At 46.0% G+C, this 16683-nt stretch overlaps 1 protein-coding gene across 4 annotated transcripts in view; it reads right to left on the bottom strand.

The window, feature by feature from the left end:
- Positions 1-16683, bottom strand: part of ANKRD35 (ankyrin repeat domain 35) — a 173892-nt gene that overhangs the window by 36135 nt on the left and 121074 nt on the right. Inside the window, exon 1 of one of the 4 annotated variants that reach the window (XM_075329581.1) lies at positions 5671-5768. The exons of the other annotated variants lie outside the window; for them this stretch is intronic. Within the exon in view, the coding sequence (XP_075185696.1) occupies positions 5671-5709 (39 nt within the window). The 5' untranslated portion in view covers positions 5710-5768. Of the gene's footprint in view, positions 1-5670; positions 5769-16683 lie in introns of those variants that run through there. 4 annotated transcript variants of the gene reach the window in all.

Here is a 16683-nt window from a genome sequence, read left to right as displayed (position 1 = left end):
AATACTGCCCCTATGTACAAGAATATAACTACTATAATACTGCTCCTATGTACAAGAGTATAACTGCTATAATACTGCCCCCTATGTACAAGAATACAACTACTATAATACTGCCCCTATGTACAAGAATACAACTACTATAATACTGCCCCTATGTACAAGAGTATAACTGCTATAATACTGCCCCCTATGTACAAGAATATAACTACTATAATACTGCCCCTATGTACAAGAGTATAACTGGTATAATACTGCCCCCTATGTACAAGAGTATACAGTTAGGTCCAGAAATATTTGGACAGTGACACAAGTTTTGTTATTTTAGCTGTTTACAAAAACATGTTCAGAAATACAATTCTATATATAATATGGGCTGAAAGTGCACACTCCCAGCTGCAATATGAGAGTTTTCACATCCAAATCGGAGAAAGGGTTTAGGAATCATAGCTCTGTAATGCATAGCCTCCTTTTTTTCAAGGGACCAAAAGTAATTGGACAAGGGACTCTAAGGGCTGCAATTAACTCTGAAGGCGTTTCCCTCGTTAACCTGTAATCAATGAAGTAGTTAAAAGGTCTGGGGTTGATTACAGGTGTGTTGTTTTGCATTTGGAAGCTGTTGCTGTGACCAGACAACATGCGGTCTAAGGAACTCTCAATTGAGGGGAAGCAGAACATCCTGAGGCTGAAAAAAAAGAAAAAATCCATCAGAGAGATAGCAGACATGCTTGGAGTAGCAAAATCAACAGTCGGGTACATTCTGAGAAAAAAGGAATTGACTGGTGAGCTTGGGAACTCAAAAAGGCCTGGGCGTCCACGGATGACAACAGTGGTGGATGATCGCCGCATACTTTCTTTGGTGAAGAAGAACCCATTCACAACATCAACTGAAGTCCAGAACACTCTCAGTGAAGTAGGTGTATCTGTCTCTAAGTCAACAGTAAAGAGAAGACTCCATGAAAGTAAATACAAAGGGTTCACATCTAGATGCAAACCATTCATCAATTCCAAAAATAGACAGGCCAGAGTTAAATTTGCTGAAAAACACCTCATGAAGCCAGCTCAGTTCTGGAAAAGTATTCTATGGACAGATGAAACAAAGATCAACCTGTACCAGAATGATGGGAAGAAAAAAGTTTGGAGAAGAAAGGGAACGGCACATGATCCAAGGCACACCACATCCTCTGTAAAACATGGTGGAGGCAACGTGATGGCATGGGCATGCATGGCTTTCAATGGCACTGGGTCACTTGTGTTTATTGATGACATAACAGCAGACAAGAGTAGCCGGATGAATTCTGAAGTGTACCGGGATATACTTTCAGCCCAGATTCAGCCAAATGCCGCAAAGTTGATCGGACGGCGCTTCATAGTACAGATGGACAATGACCCCAAGCATACAGCCAAAGCTACCCAGGAGTTCATGAGTGCAAAAAAGTGGAACATTCTGCAATGGCCAAGTCAATCACCAGATCTTAACCCAATTGAGCATGCATTTCACTTGCTCAAATCCAGACTTAAGAGGGAAAGACCCACAAACAAGCAAGACCTGAAGGCTGCGGCTGTAAAGGCCTGGCAAAGCATTAAGAAGGAGGAAACCCAGCGTTTGGTGATGTCCATGGGTTCCAGACTTAAGGCAGTGATTGCCTCCAAAGGATTCGCAACAAAATATTGAAAATACAAATATTTTGTTTGGGTTTGGTTTATTTGTCCAATTACTTTTGACCTCCTAAAATGTGAAGTGTTTGTAAAGAAATGTGTACAATTCCTACAATTTCTATCAGATATTTTTGTTCAAACCTTCAAATTAAACGTTACAATCTGCACTTGAATTCTGTTGTAGAGGTTTCATTTCAAATCCAATGTGGTGGCATGCAGAGCCCAACTCGCGAAAATTGTGTCACTGTCCAAATATTTCTGGACCTAACTGTAACTACTATAATACTGCCCCCTATGTACAAGAGTATAACTGCTATAATACTGCCCCCTATGTACAAGAATCTAACTACTATAATACTGCCCCCTATGTACAAGAGTATAACTGCTATAATACTGCCCCCTATGTACAAGAATCTAACTACTATAATACTGCCCCCTATGTACAAGAGTATAACTGCTATAATACTGCCCCCTATGTACAAGAATATAACTACTATAATACTGTCCTCTATGTACAAGAATATAACTACTATAATACTGCCCCCTATGTACAAGAATATAACTACTATAATACTGCCTCCTTTGTACAAGAATATAACTACTATAATACTGCCCCTATGTTCAAGAGTATAACTGCTATAATACTGCCCCCTATGTACAAGAATATAACTACTATAATACTGCCCCTATGTACAAGAGTATAACTGCTATAATACTGCCCCCTATGTACAAGAATATAACTACTATAATACTGCCCCCTGTGTACAAGAATATAACTACTATAATACTGCTCCTATGTACAAGAGTATAACTACTATAATACTGCCCCCTGTGTACAAGAATATAACTACTATAATACTGCCCCCTATGTACAAGAGTATAACTGCTACAATACTGCCCCCTATGTACAAGAGTATAACTGCTATAATACTGCCCCCTAAGTACAACAATATAACTACTATAATACTGCCCCTATGTACAAGAGTATAACTGCTATACTACTGCCCCCTATGTACAAGAGTATAACTACTATAATACTGCCCCCTGTGTACAAGAATATAACTACTATAATACTGCCCCCTATGTACAAGAGTATAACTGCTACAATACTGCCCCCTATGTACAAGAGTATAACTGCTATAATACTGTCCTCTATGTACAAGAATATAACTACTATAATACTGCCCCCTATGTACAAGAATATAACTACTATAATACTGCCTCCTATGTACAAGAATATAACTACTATAATACTGCCCCTATGTTCAAGAGTATAACTGCTATAATACTGCCCCCTATGTACAAGAATATAACTACTATAATACTGCCCCTATGTACAAGAGTATAACTGCTATAATACTGCCCCCTATGTACAAGAATATAACTACTATAATACTGCCCCCTGTGTACAAGAATATAACTACTATAATACTGCTCCTATGTACAAGAGTATAACTACTATAATACTGCCCCCTGTGTACAAGAATATAACTACTATAATACTGCCCCCTATGTACAAGAGTATAACTGCTACAATACTGCCCCCTATGTACAAGAGTATAACTGCTATAATACTGCCCCCTAAGTACAACAATATAACTACTATAATACTGCCCCTATGTACAAGAGTATAACTGCTATAATACTGCCCCCTATGTACAAGAATATAACTACTATAATACTGCCCCCTGTGTACAAGAATATAACTACTATAATACTGCTCCTATGTACAAGAGTATAACTACTATAATACTGCCCCCTGTGTACAAGAATATAACTACTATAATACTGCCCCCTATGTACAAGAATATAACTGCTACAATACTGCCCCCTATGTACAAGAGTATAACTGCTATAATACTGCCCCCTAAGTACAACAATATAACTACTATAATACTGCACCCTAAGTACAAGAATACAACTACTATAATACTGCCCCCTACGTACAAGAGTATAACTACTATAATACTGCCCCCTGTGTACAAGAATATAACTACTATAATACTGTCCTCTATGTACAAGAATATAACTACTATAATACTGCCCTCTACGTACAAGAGTATAACTGCTATAATACTGCCCCCTATGTACAAGAGTATAACTGCTATAATACTGCCCCCTATGTACAAGAATACAACTACTATAATACTGCCCCCTACGTACAAGAGTATAACTGCTATAATACTGCCCCCTATGTACAAGAGTATAACTGCTATAATACTGCTCCTATGTACAAGAGTATAACTGCTATAATACTGCCCCCTATGTACAAGAATATAACTACTATAATACTGCCCCTATGTACAAGAATATAACTACTATAATACTGTTCCTATGTACAAGAGTATAACTGCTATAATACTGCCTCCTATGTACAAGAATATAACTACTATAATACTGTCCCCTATGTACAAGAATATAATTACTATAATACTGCCTCCTATGTACAAGAATATAACTACTGTAATACTGTACCCTAAGTACAAGAATATAACTACTATAATACTGCCCCTATATACAAGAATATAACTACTATAATACTGCTCCTATGTACAAGAATATAACTACTATAATACTGCCCCTATGTACAAGAATATAACTACTATAATACTGCCCCTATGTACAAGAATATAACTACTATAATACTGCTCCTATGTACAAGAATATAACTACTATAATACTGCCTCCTATGTACAAGAATATAACTACTATAATACTGCCCCTATGTACAAGAATATAACTACTATAATACTGCTCCTATGTACAAGAATATCACTACTATAATACTGCCTCCTATGTACAGGAATATAACTACTATAATACAGCCTCCTGTGTACAAGAATATAACTGCTATAATACTGCCCCCTATGTACTGGAATATAACTACTATAATACTGCCCCTATGTACAAGAATATAACTGCTATAATACTGCCCCTATGTACAAGAATATAACTGCTATAATACTGCCCCTATGTACAAGAATATAACTGCTATAATACTGCTCCTATATACAAGGATATAACTACTATAATACTGCCCCCTATGTACAAGAATATAACTGCTATAATACTGCCCCTATGTACAAGAATATAACTGCTATAACACTGCTCCTATGTACAAGAATATAACTGCTATAATACTGCCCCTATGTACAAGAATATAACTGCCATAATACTGCCCCTATGTACAAGAATATAACTGCTATAATACTGCTCCTATATACAAGGATATAACTACTATAATACTGCCCCTATGTACAAGAATATAACTACTATAATACTGCCCCCTATGTACAAGAATATAACTGCTATAATACTGCTCCTATGTACAAGAATATAATTACTATAATACTGCCCCTATGTACAAGAATATAACTACTATAATACTGCCCCCTATGTACAAGAATATAACTGCTATAATACTGCCCCCTATGTACAAGAATATAACTGCTATAATACTGCTCCTATGTACAAGAATATAACTGCTATAATACTGCCCCCTATGTACAAGAATATAACTACTATAATACTGCCCACTATTTAGAGGAATGAGATGCTTGGTCAGTCATTACACACATATTTGTTGTCTCCGATGTCAGGATACAGGTCAGGAGTGCAGGGAACAATAATGTCTCCACCTAAATATTATTAGTAACCACCAACGGCTGATGACTGAACAAACACCTCTCACTGTGTCCTGGCCTCACACAGCAGAGCTCCAGTGCAGCTACGACCCCATGCGCTGAGGTTCGGTGTAGTAGTAGATGGAAGTCCTCACATAACCGCATAGATACCGGACAAGCTCAGCTCTGCTACATCAGTATGACCAATGGTAACTCCGCACATCTCACAGCCAAAAGTAATCAGATATCCTCCAGCAGATAACAAGTTAACACGATCCCTGTCACGAACCTCAGAGGATCTTCAGCCAACTCACATCGTGCAGTAAAGTAATCCAGGAGGACTACCACCCCCATCCTCACATCACACAGCAACAGCAGTCACATGACTTACAGGGACCTGAGAGGTGGAACAGGAGAAGATCCTCTTCATGGTGGAGAAAGTGCAGAGGAACCTGGAGCCGAAGACTAAGAACAGCTCATCCTGCCACAGAGAGGACAGCCCGAGCCCGGCCTCCCCGGGAAATGGGTGTCACCGCCAGATCCTCCCCCAGCACCAGATTAACACCTGGAGTGCCGCACTCATCCCACCCTGGGTCATTATCCTGTACCCCCAGTGTCATTATCCTGCACCCCCAGTGTCATTATCCTGTACCCCCAGTGTCAGTGTCATTATCCTGTACCTCCAGTGTCATTATCCTGTACCCCCAGTGTCAGTGTCATTATCCTGCACCCCCAGTGTCATTATCCTGCACCCCCAGTGCCATTATCCTGCACCCCCAGTGTCATTATCCTGTACCCCCAGTGTCAGTGTCATTATCCTGTACCCCAGTGTCAGTGTCATTATCCTGTACCCCCAGTGTCAGTGTCATTATCCTGTACCCCAGTGTCAGTGTCATTATCCTGTACCCCCAGTGTCAGTGCCATTATCCTGTACCCCCAGTGTCAGCGTCATTATCCTGTACCCCCAGTGTCATTATCCTGTTCCCTCAGTGTCAGTGTCATTATCCTGTACCCCCAGTGTCAGTGTCATTATCCTGTACCCCCAGTGTCAGTGTCATTATCCTGTACCCCCAGTGTCAGTGCCATTATCCTGTACCCCCAGTGTCAGTGTCATTATCCTGTACCCCCAGTGTCATTATCCTGTACCCCCAGTGTCAGGGTCATTATCCTGTACCCCCAGTGTCAGTGCCATTATCCTGTACACCCAGTGTCAGTATCATTATCCTGCACCCCCAGTGTCAGTGCCATTATCCCGTACACCCAGTGTCAGTGTCATTATCCTGTACCCCCAGTGTCAGTGTCATTATCCTGTACCCCCAGTGTCAGTGTCATTATCCTGTACCCCCAGTGTCAGTGCCATTATCCTGTACCCCCAGTGTCAGTGTCATTATCCTGTACACCCAGTGTCAGTATCATTATCCTGCACCCCCAGTGTCAGTGCCATTATCCCGTACACCCAGTGTCAGTGTCATTATCCTGTACCCCCAGTGTCAGTGTCATTATCCTGTACCCCCAGTGTCAGTGTCATTATCCTGTACCCCCAGTGTCAGTGCCATTATCCTGTACCCCCAGTGTCAGTGTCATTATCCTGTACCCCCAGTGTCAGTGTCATTATCCTGTACTCCCAGTGTCAGTATCATTATCCTGCACCCCCAGTGTCAGTGCCATTATCCCGTACACCCAGTGTCAGTGTCATTATCCTGTACCCCCAGTGTCAGTGTCATTATCCTGTACACCCAGTGTCAGTGTCATTATCCTGCACCCCCAGTGTCAGTGCCATTATCCCGTACACCCAGTGTCAGTGTCATTATCCTGCACCCCCAGTGTCAGTGCCATTATCCCGTACACCCAGTGTCAGTGTCATTATCCTGAACCCCCAGTGTCAGTGCCATTATCCTGTACCCCCAGTGTCAGTGTCATTATCCTGTACCCCCAGTGTCAGTGTCATTATCCTGTACACCCAGTGTCAGTGTCATTATCCTGTACCCCCAGTGTCAGTGCCATTATCCCGTACACCCAGTGTCAGTGTCATTATCCTGCACCCCCAGTGTCAGTGCCATTATCCCGTACACCCAGTGTCAGTGTCATTATCCTGAACCCCCAGTGTCAGTGTCATTATCCTGTACCCCCAGTGTCAGTGTCATTATCCTGTACCCCCAGTGTCAGTGTCATTATCCTGTACCCCCAGTGTCATTATCCTGTACCCCCAGTGTCAGTGTCATTATCCTGTACCCCCAGTGTCAGTGCCATTATCCTGTACCCCCAGTGTCATTATCCTGTACCCCCAGTGTCAGTGTCATTATCCTGTACCCCCAGTGTCAGTGCCATTATCCTGTACTCCCAGTGTCAGTGTCATTATCCTGTACCCCCAGTGTCAGTGTCATTATCCCGTACCCCCAGTGTCAGTGTCATTATCCTGTACCCCCCAGTGTCAGTGCCATTATCCTGTACTCCCAGTGTCATTATCCTGTACCCCCAGTGTCAGTGTCATTATCCCGTACCCCCAGTGTCAGTGTCATTATCCTGTACCTCCAGTGTCAGTGTCATTATCCTGTACATCCAGTGTCAGTGTCATTATCCCGTACCCCCAGTGTCAGTGCCATTATCCTGTACCCCCAGTGTCAGTGTCATTATCCTGTATCCCCAGTGTCAGTGTTATTATCCTGTACACCCATTGTCAGTGTCATTATCCTGTACCCCCAGTGTTAGTGTCATTATCCTGTACACCCAGTGTCAGTGTCATTATCCCGTACCCCAGTGTCAGTGTCATTATCCTGTACCCCCAGTGTCAGTGTCATTATCCTGTACCCCCAGTGTCAGTGCCATTATCCTGTACTCCCAGTGTCATTATCCTGTACCCCCAGTGTCAGTGTCATTATCCTGTACCCCCAGTGTCAGTGTCATTATCCTGTACACCCAGTGTCAGTGTCATTATCCTGTACCCCCAGTGTCAGTGTCATTATCCTGTACCCCCAGTGTCAGTGTCATTATCCTGTACCCCCAGTGTCAGTGTCATTATCCTGTACACCCAGTGTCAGTGTCATTATCCTGTACCCCCAGTGTCAGTGTCATTATCCTGCACCCCCAGTGTCAGTGTCATTATCCTGTACCCCCAGTGTCAGTGTCATTATCCTGTACCCCCAGTGTCAGTGTCATTATCCTGTACCCCCAGTGTCAGTGTCATTATCCTGTACCCCCAGTGTCAGTGCCATTATCCTGTACTCCCAGTGTCAGTGTCATTATCCTGTATCCCCAGTGTCAGTGTCATTATCCTGCACCTCCAGTGTCAGTGTCATTATCCTGTACCCCCAGTGTCAGTGCCATTATCCTGTACCCCCAGTGTCAGTGTCATTATCCTGTACCCCCAGTGTCAGTGTCATTATCCTGTACCCCCAGTGTCAGTGTCATTATCCTGTACCCCCAGTGTCAGTGCCATTATCCTGTACCCCCAGTGTCAGTGTCATTATCCTGTACCCCCAGTGTCAGTGTCATTATCCTGTATCCCCAGTGTCAGTGTCATTATCCTGCACCTCCAGTGTCAGTGTCATTATCCTGCACCCCCAGTGTCAGTGTCATTATCCTGTACCCCCAGTGTCAGTGTCATTATCCTGTACCCCCAGTGTCAGTGTCATTATCCTGTATCCCCAGTGTCAGTGTCATTATCCTGCACCTCCAGTGTCAGTGTCATTATCCTGCACCCCCAGTGTCAGTGTCATTATCCTGTACCCCCAGTGTCAGTGTCATTATCCTGTACCCCCAGTGTCAGTGTCATTATCCTGTATCCCCAGTGTCAGTGTCATTATCCTGCACCTCCAGTGTCAGTGTCATTATCCTGTACCTCCAGTGTCAGTGTCATTATCCTGTACCCCCAGTGTCAGTGTCATTATCCTGTACCCTCAGTGTCATTATCCTGTACCCCCAGTGTCAGTGTCATTATCCTGTACCCCCAGTGTCAGTGTCATTATCCTGTACCTCCAGTGTCAGTGTCATTATCCTGTACCCCCAGTGTCAGTGTCATTATCCTGTACCCCCAGTGTCAGTGTCATTATCCTGTACCCCCAGTGTCAGTGTCATTATCCTGTACCCCCAGTGTCAGTGTCATTATCCTGTACCCCCAGTGTCAGTGTCATTATCCTGTACCCCCAGTGTCAGTGTCATTATCCTGTACCCCCAGTGTCAGTGTCATTATCCTGTACCCCCAGTGTCAGTGTCATTATCCTGTACCCCCAGTGTCAGTGTCATTATCCTGCACCCCCAGTGTTATTATCTTGTACCCCGGTATCGCTGTATCATGCATCTGTGCAGTGTCTGTGGCCCTCTGTAGACTGGGCGCTTGAGGATTTGTGTGGGGAGATGAGTGGATGTCCGTGGAGACGTCAGGCCTGCTGAGTGCAGATTACATGAGGTGACGGAGGCAGAATATTTTGCAGAACTCGGAGCCTGAATTCTATACACTTTGCATACAGGGTGTGTAAGTTGTTATAACCATTTTAGATGTCGCGCCGTGCATCTAAATCTAAAATTAGTTGTTTTTTTTTATTACTCCCAATTAAAAACGTGACAGCTTTATGTATGCAGCTCCTATGCAACCTATATGTCTCCATAGTTACAGACTACAGTCACACCTCGCGTAGTCAGATCCTGTCCTCTGTAGGACCCGCACAGTGGTCTGCATGGGAGATGCATACAGAGAAACTATTTGTGGAATTTCTGTGATGCGTTTCAGTCTCCAACTCTTCACAGGCTTAATCACAGGTTGAGCCTTATTTAGGGTTGACTACGCCCTGCATTCAGGATTACACACTGATATAACCCCCTATCCAAAGACCGACAGTGAACACAACCCAAACTGTCACAATATGACTTGTTGGATAATGAGGGAGAGAAGCCTCTATACTGTCGTTCCACTTGGGTGCCCTATGGTATCCCTAACCTCAGGGATACTCCTGATGGTGGAGACGCCAGAGTTCTGTTTCTGGACCTGCTCCTGACCAGACCTAATCTGATTATCACCTTCTCCTCCCACCAGGGAAGGGCAGGGCAGAAGTGTGTTAAACACAGATAGAGACAGACAAGGGAAAGCCAAAACTCTGACATACTGCACACACACAAAGGATTGGACAATAAGAGATTCAGGAGGAAAGGAAGAACAGGAAGGAAACTGCAAAATACAAATGGGTTAAACGCCACAACCGCACAAAGCAACAAGAACTAAAAGCACCAGATAGTCTGGGACACCACGACAGACCAACTAAGATTAACTATAGCTGGCATAGGAGGAAGGACCCAGCCAGCATATATAGGCTGGCAGCAGATGTGATAAGTTCCCTCACAACATGTGATCAAAGAGAGCAAACAAGCAGAGATTAACTCGTTAGTCTGCCCATGAGACTGTACACAGCAGGTCAATGCCCAAGTCTGCCTTTGCTGCTCCTAGATACCAGAGAATCTCTCAGTTGAAGTGTCAGAATCTGCAATCTGAACAGGACCTGACGCCGCCATGACAGTCAACGAAGTTCGTGAAAATCCTCATGTGACAGTACTCCTCCCTCTAAGAGAGGCCTCTGGACCCTCAGGACCCGGTCTCTCAGGATGGAGACAATGAAATGTCCTAACCAGACGCTCAGCTTGGATATCTCAGGCTGGTGCTCAAATCCTCTCCACAGGACCATAACCTCGCCAATGAACCAAGTACTGTAATGAACGACGAACAAAACCAGAATCAACAATCTTGGACACCTTAAAGACCCATGGACTAAGCCTGGAGGTGGTGATAAGGGAACAGGGTTCCCGAACCCATATATTTCTCTAACAGAGATCTGTGGAATACATTATGGTTTTTGTAAGATGTTGGTAATACCAGGCGGAAAGAAACCGGATTAATGACTGCTGTGATTTAGTACAGACCCATAAATTGAGGTCTTAAATTCAAAGAAGGCACCTTAAGCTTAATGTTTTATGTAGATCACCACACCAGATCACCCACACACAGGTCTGGACCAGGCTTAGGTCTACAGTCAGCCACACGTTTATACTTCGAACCCATGTCACAGAAAGGCTGCTGAACCTTCTGCCATATAGATGATAAGGCTGAGACCAATTGGTCCTCCCCAAGTATCCCTAAAGAGTGCACCTTCTGAAACATATGTACCGCCCCAGCGCCAGCAGCTGGGCTGCTGCTCGGATCCGGAGTGGCTCGAGGGATCTCCGGACCCGGGAGGGGCCGCGCAGACACCTAAAATGAAAGGGGGGTATTTACAGGGGGTTCTGTGTCTAGAGTTCGTGACGCCCACTGCTGTGGAGAGCGCCCGGTGGCGATGGTACGACAGCTAGGTATTTAACCCCTCCGTGGGTAGAGGAAGAGTGCCCCAGGGCTTGGTGGTGGTGAGAGGGGAGCACCGTTGGGGAGGAAAGGGTCACTGCGTACTCACTCAGTCCAATAACACTAACACCAACAACTTGTAAACCGGAATTCTTAGCACCTCTGTAGCAGGGAGCGAGCACGCTGGGATCCCATGCCCAATGGTGCTGCTTGTTAGCCTGTGAACTTATCCTTGGCACTTTCTTTACTGGTTGGCCCCTGTAGTGTAAAACTAGTCGAGTCCCGCTCACCCGTATGGGTAATGGAGTGAGCTTGCTCTCAGGGTTCACGCTTGGGATTTTCTGGATTGTGTATTGGGAAACTCCTCTCCCCCTCGTTGCGCTAGTACCCCGATTTTGGAGCTGGCGGAGAACGAATCATGATGTCTTCGCCCTTGTCGGGTAAATTACCAGGACGCTTAAAGCTACTTCCCGGCCTATTGTCCACGTACCCCGCCGTGCACTGGCCCCTGCCTGGAGATGGCTCAAGGCCGCCGGCTGCCCTGCTCGACAGTTCCGTGCCCCTTGACACGATCCCCTGGGACCAGGGTTCCAGTTCCTACTAGGCCCAGACCAACGTCTGCCACCTAGTAACTGAGGAGCCCAGCTCCTAACCTCCTCCAACTACTTGTGACCTCCCCTCTCGAGAGTCACCATTCGACTGACCTACTCCTGACCCTCCCTTACCAACCGCCTAAGTGGGCGGCCCTATTCTCTTCAGGCTACCCATTGGTGTGTCTGGTGGGTGTGGTGCAGAGTATTTCTAGGATTTTTGATTGGCTTGTTCTTAAAAAAAAAAAAAGGAGTGGCAGGTCTCTTAAGGACAGATTGGTCCATAGCTGTTATACGAGACCCAAGCTTCCTGGTACGTGGTTGGATAGGGGCCTTTGTGGTTTTTTCAGGTGCGGGGATTACTCATATTGCAATTCCATGAGACCCGCAAAATCCGGAAGGAGTGCAAAGAACGGAAAGGAGTTTTTCCTAAGGTCCTTTGCAAACTGCAAAACGTCGGGAGTGGTTTATGTGGCCACTTGCTCATGCCCCATGGACTATGTAGGCAAAGCAAAGAGGGAGTTGCGCAGGAGGGTGGGGGAACATCTTGGCGACATATGAAACCAACGGGATACCCCTTTGGGGAGACATATGAATATTTATCATAGGGGGGATACCCACCAAGTAATTTTTCGGGTTTTGAAGGTGGTTAAGAGCAATCCTAGAGGTGGCGACCACGACAAGGCCCTTCTGAGAAAGGAATGCGAATGGATCTTTAGGATGGAATCAGTACACCCTGGGGGTCTAAACGAGCAGATTTCCTATGCCTGTTTTCTCTGAAGCCCTAGGTTAATGTTTTTGGTCCCTGTGGTTTGCTGGTTTGGATCCTGCTACAGGGAGGTATTTGTGTCTAATCTACGCTATAATATAGTGATAATAGAAAGTGATGTTGGATGTGGGTTGCCCCTTTCCCCCTCCCGCCCTCTTGCCTACCCGCCACTTTCCTCTCCCCCCACCCCCTCCCCAGGAGGACCCGCCAGCCCCTTTATTATGGGGTATGAGATCTGGAACCACGTACCTTTCATATGGGAGTAGTTGAAATGATCCCTCATTGAGTATAATCCCATTTGGGAGTTTTCTCTTATATGGTTAGATCTCTAATATTAGATCAGTGCACATCTATGTCACAGTGGTGGAGGCTGACATTTTAATAAACCCTGTAGTCTCAAATGGGGGATCTGGGTATCCATATATCATGTGCATAATGATGGGATGTTATTTTTTTGCCGTTATGTAAATAACGAATATGTAGCGATGACACATCTTATTATGGCGTCCAGGCTTAGTCTGTCACTGTCCACCGGTTTTATCATATGGTGGGTGCGTCCTAGCCTGGAACGCAGATGTATAATACATGTGCCCCGCTACTGTGTGAGATGTGCGCCTTTATGACGACACCTCCGTCCCTGGCCGTCACTGGTGTAATGGAACGCAAGCGGCGACCTAACTGGAACGCAGATGAGGGATGTTTTTTCCCCTGGCTTTACATCATATCCGCTTCCGGCCCCCTCTCTGCCCATTTGTTGGGAGTGATGTACGTCTGTATGACGACACTTCCGATTCCGGTCTGTGTCGCCGTAATGGAACGCAAGCGGCGTCCTATCTGGAACGCAGGTGAGGGATGTTCCCACTCCCCACCTCTGACATCATATCTGCCTCCGGCTCCCAAATCACGTGAGCGGAGCATGGAACGATATGTGCATATATGATTATCGTTTTGTTTAATGCTTCATAAAATAAAACATGGGAACATCATATTATGTCTAACCTGACTGGGGATTGTATTTTGTCATCTTATACTATGGGGGTGCTGGTGTTTGTGGATGGGGGCATGCTTGTGCAGGGGGTGGGACGGGGTGGGGGCGGGTCGGGCCATATCTGATATACTATATAAGGAGACCTCAGTCTATCAGGTCTCCCCTCCTTATCCAGACATCATGCTATTGTGACGCCCTGGGCAAGCCAGGGGTCACAGGTCACAACATCACATGCACCCCACATTCCCGGCAGGTACACCTAGGCTAACCTAAAATCCTTGTTGCCTTCCTCCAGGGGCTGATGTCCACACCAGGGGGTGGGCCAGACGGTTGGCTCCACCCACCGAGGAGTTCACAGCCCTGGAGGCGGGAAGAACCAGGCAGATCTGAGAGAGTTGAAGTTGAAGTCAGACTAGAGTCTGAGAGGCAGAACAGCTAGGGAAGTGAACGAGTAAACAGTGAAGTGGTAGAGGAGGACAGTGACAGAAAAGTGTCAGTTAAGAAAGCCTGAAGTTGGTCCGGGTGTGTGCCCCGGACTGAGACAGCAAGGTCAGCAGACGGCGGTGATAGTCTGCAGGGGGACTGCTTGGAGGTTGCTGGAAGGACCACGGACGGGTGGTGACCCGGCAGTACCGGAGCAGTATACGAAGAACAGTCAGCACCAGGGCAGGGGCCTTTCGGATCCCGGCAAGGCTAGGAGTCGCCATAATTTGCCAAATCCGTCAGTGAAGGGGACCTCTGTCTCCTAACAACCAAGTCCCGATTGAAGGCAACAGCCCGACCGTGAAGGGGAGACACCGCCACCGCCAAGGCACCAGTTTCCCAGGGCCAGCGCCTGCGGGCAAGAGAGGGGCTCCTCCGGCTCATGTCCAGGCCGGGGAGCGGGTAACCGGTGGGAACCCATCGCTACCAAAAAGACTTTACATAGGTGCAGGGAAGAGACTGTCACCGCTAACTGCAGGGAACATCAGCACCGTAACCGTCCGAGGGACCCGTCCAACCAGCCGTTTGTTTACTGAGAACTGTGTCGTGTTTACTGGCTGAGTGAGTACCTCCGTGCCGTGCGGCACAGCGCTGTCCCTGCGCCCCTGCACCCCAGCACCTCCACAGGCCCCATACCCGCCTGTCCACCATACCAACCCCATCACTGGGTCCCGGGACCACCAAACCCCCTATCCACGGAGGGGCAAATCAACAACTGGCTGCTCTATACCATTACTCCCGGGCTCCCCAGAAAGAGCAGCGGTGGTGTTCACTTAATCACCACAACCATGGGTGGCGTCACGGACAATAAGCTATCCCAAATCCCAATCCCCTTTCACTCACGGGCGAGGAGCGCCGCTCGAGTCCCCGGGATCCGGCCCATCGCTCGAGCCACCGAGCAGCGGCAGCAGCAGGCCGCAGCAGCCGCAGCGGCAGCCGGACCCGAGCAGTGGGAGAGCGCGGCGTCCCCTCCTCCGCCCGCGACACTATCCTGATAACAATTGGCAGATTCTCTATCAAGCCTCCTGATGATCCGCTGCTGGAGAAACGCATCGAGGCATTTCTGAGGCATCTTTGGGACGCACATGTGACTTTTTGCACAATAAGTGTTTTGATTACCTCCTTTTTATCAATTTGTTTGCCCCTAACTCGGTTGCACTTTATTACGCATTTGCACTTTGTTGTGCATTGACACTTTATCATAAGTCTGGTTTCCTGAAGCGTGTGAGCTGCTTGACCAATTGCACTTTATTTGCTCTGGAATCTAGGCTTTGAATGTATATTTTGCACACATTATTGCATTCTGCACTTTAATTTGATGACTATTTGCACTTTATCAAATATGCGTACTAAGCTGCCATCTAAGCATTATCTCTGTGCACCTTGTCACTTTTGATATCCCTGGTTTTTAATTATTCCAGGGTGTATCAGGGCTACTTGAGGTTAGTCTGAGTTTGGTGTCACCGATCTCTTCTTTCTGCGATATTGTCCCTTCTTAGGGACAAGAGGAGTTGTATGCAGTTTAGGACTCCCTCCCATAGATATCAGTATCTGTGTGCACCCATTTTGTAATCTGGTTTTGTACCAGACCATGTTACATGTGCTTGTCCTAAATATCCTGTCCACTGGTTTCAGTGTGCCCTACCATTTTATCTCTTGCCCTATTTTTCACGACTGTCTTGATGGCCTACTAGGGAATTTATAGGGACAGCCGCCGTCGAGTGGGGGCGCCACTTTCGTAATCATCAGGGTGCCAACCCCCGCGGTAGGTAGTGGACAGGAGGGAGGTATATCGGATAGGGTGAGAACTTTACCCTCCTCCCTTTTCTTCTTCTATAATTGCACAGGGTTTGTGGATATTTTTTAAGTAGAAACCAATAAATTTGTATTTAAAGGGTTATATAATTTTGTTGTACACTTCCTTTTGTCATAAAATTTGGCTTGTTCTTAGCAACACCAAAGGCCCGGGACCCGTAACCAAGGAGGAGATGGACACAATGCAGAAGGGCAGATTGCACAATGTCCTGTGACGACCTGATAGGCCAGGGCGTCACACATACAGAACTGGGGATGACGACCATAGACAAAAAAGGGAGATATACCAGAGGATTCATGGTGGCGATTATTAATGGCAAAATTGTCGAGAGGAAAAAAAGAGGATCGCTCTTTCTGGTTATCAGAAACAAAATAACGCAAATACTCCTCCAAATTCTGATTCATATGTTCCGTTTGTCCATTAGAGTGAGGGTGGA

Source organism: Anomaloglossus baeobatrachus, chromosome 12 (assembly GCF_048569485.1).
Source record: "Anomaloglossus baeobatrachus isolate aAnoBae1 chromosome 12, aAnoBae1.hap1, whole genome shotgun sequence".
In the NCBI taxonomy this organism is placed as follows: Eukaryota; Metazoa; Chordata; class Amphibia; order Anura; family Aromobatidae; genus Anomaloglossus; species Anomaloglossus baeobatrachus.
Note: the sequence above shows the minus strand (reverse complement) of the source record. Positions and strands in the feature narration are given on the sequence as shown.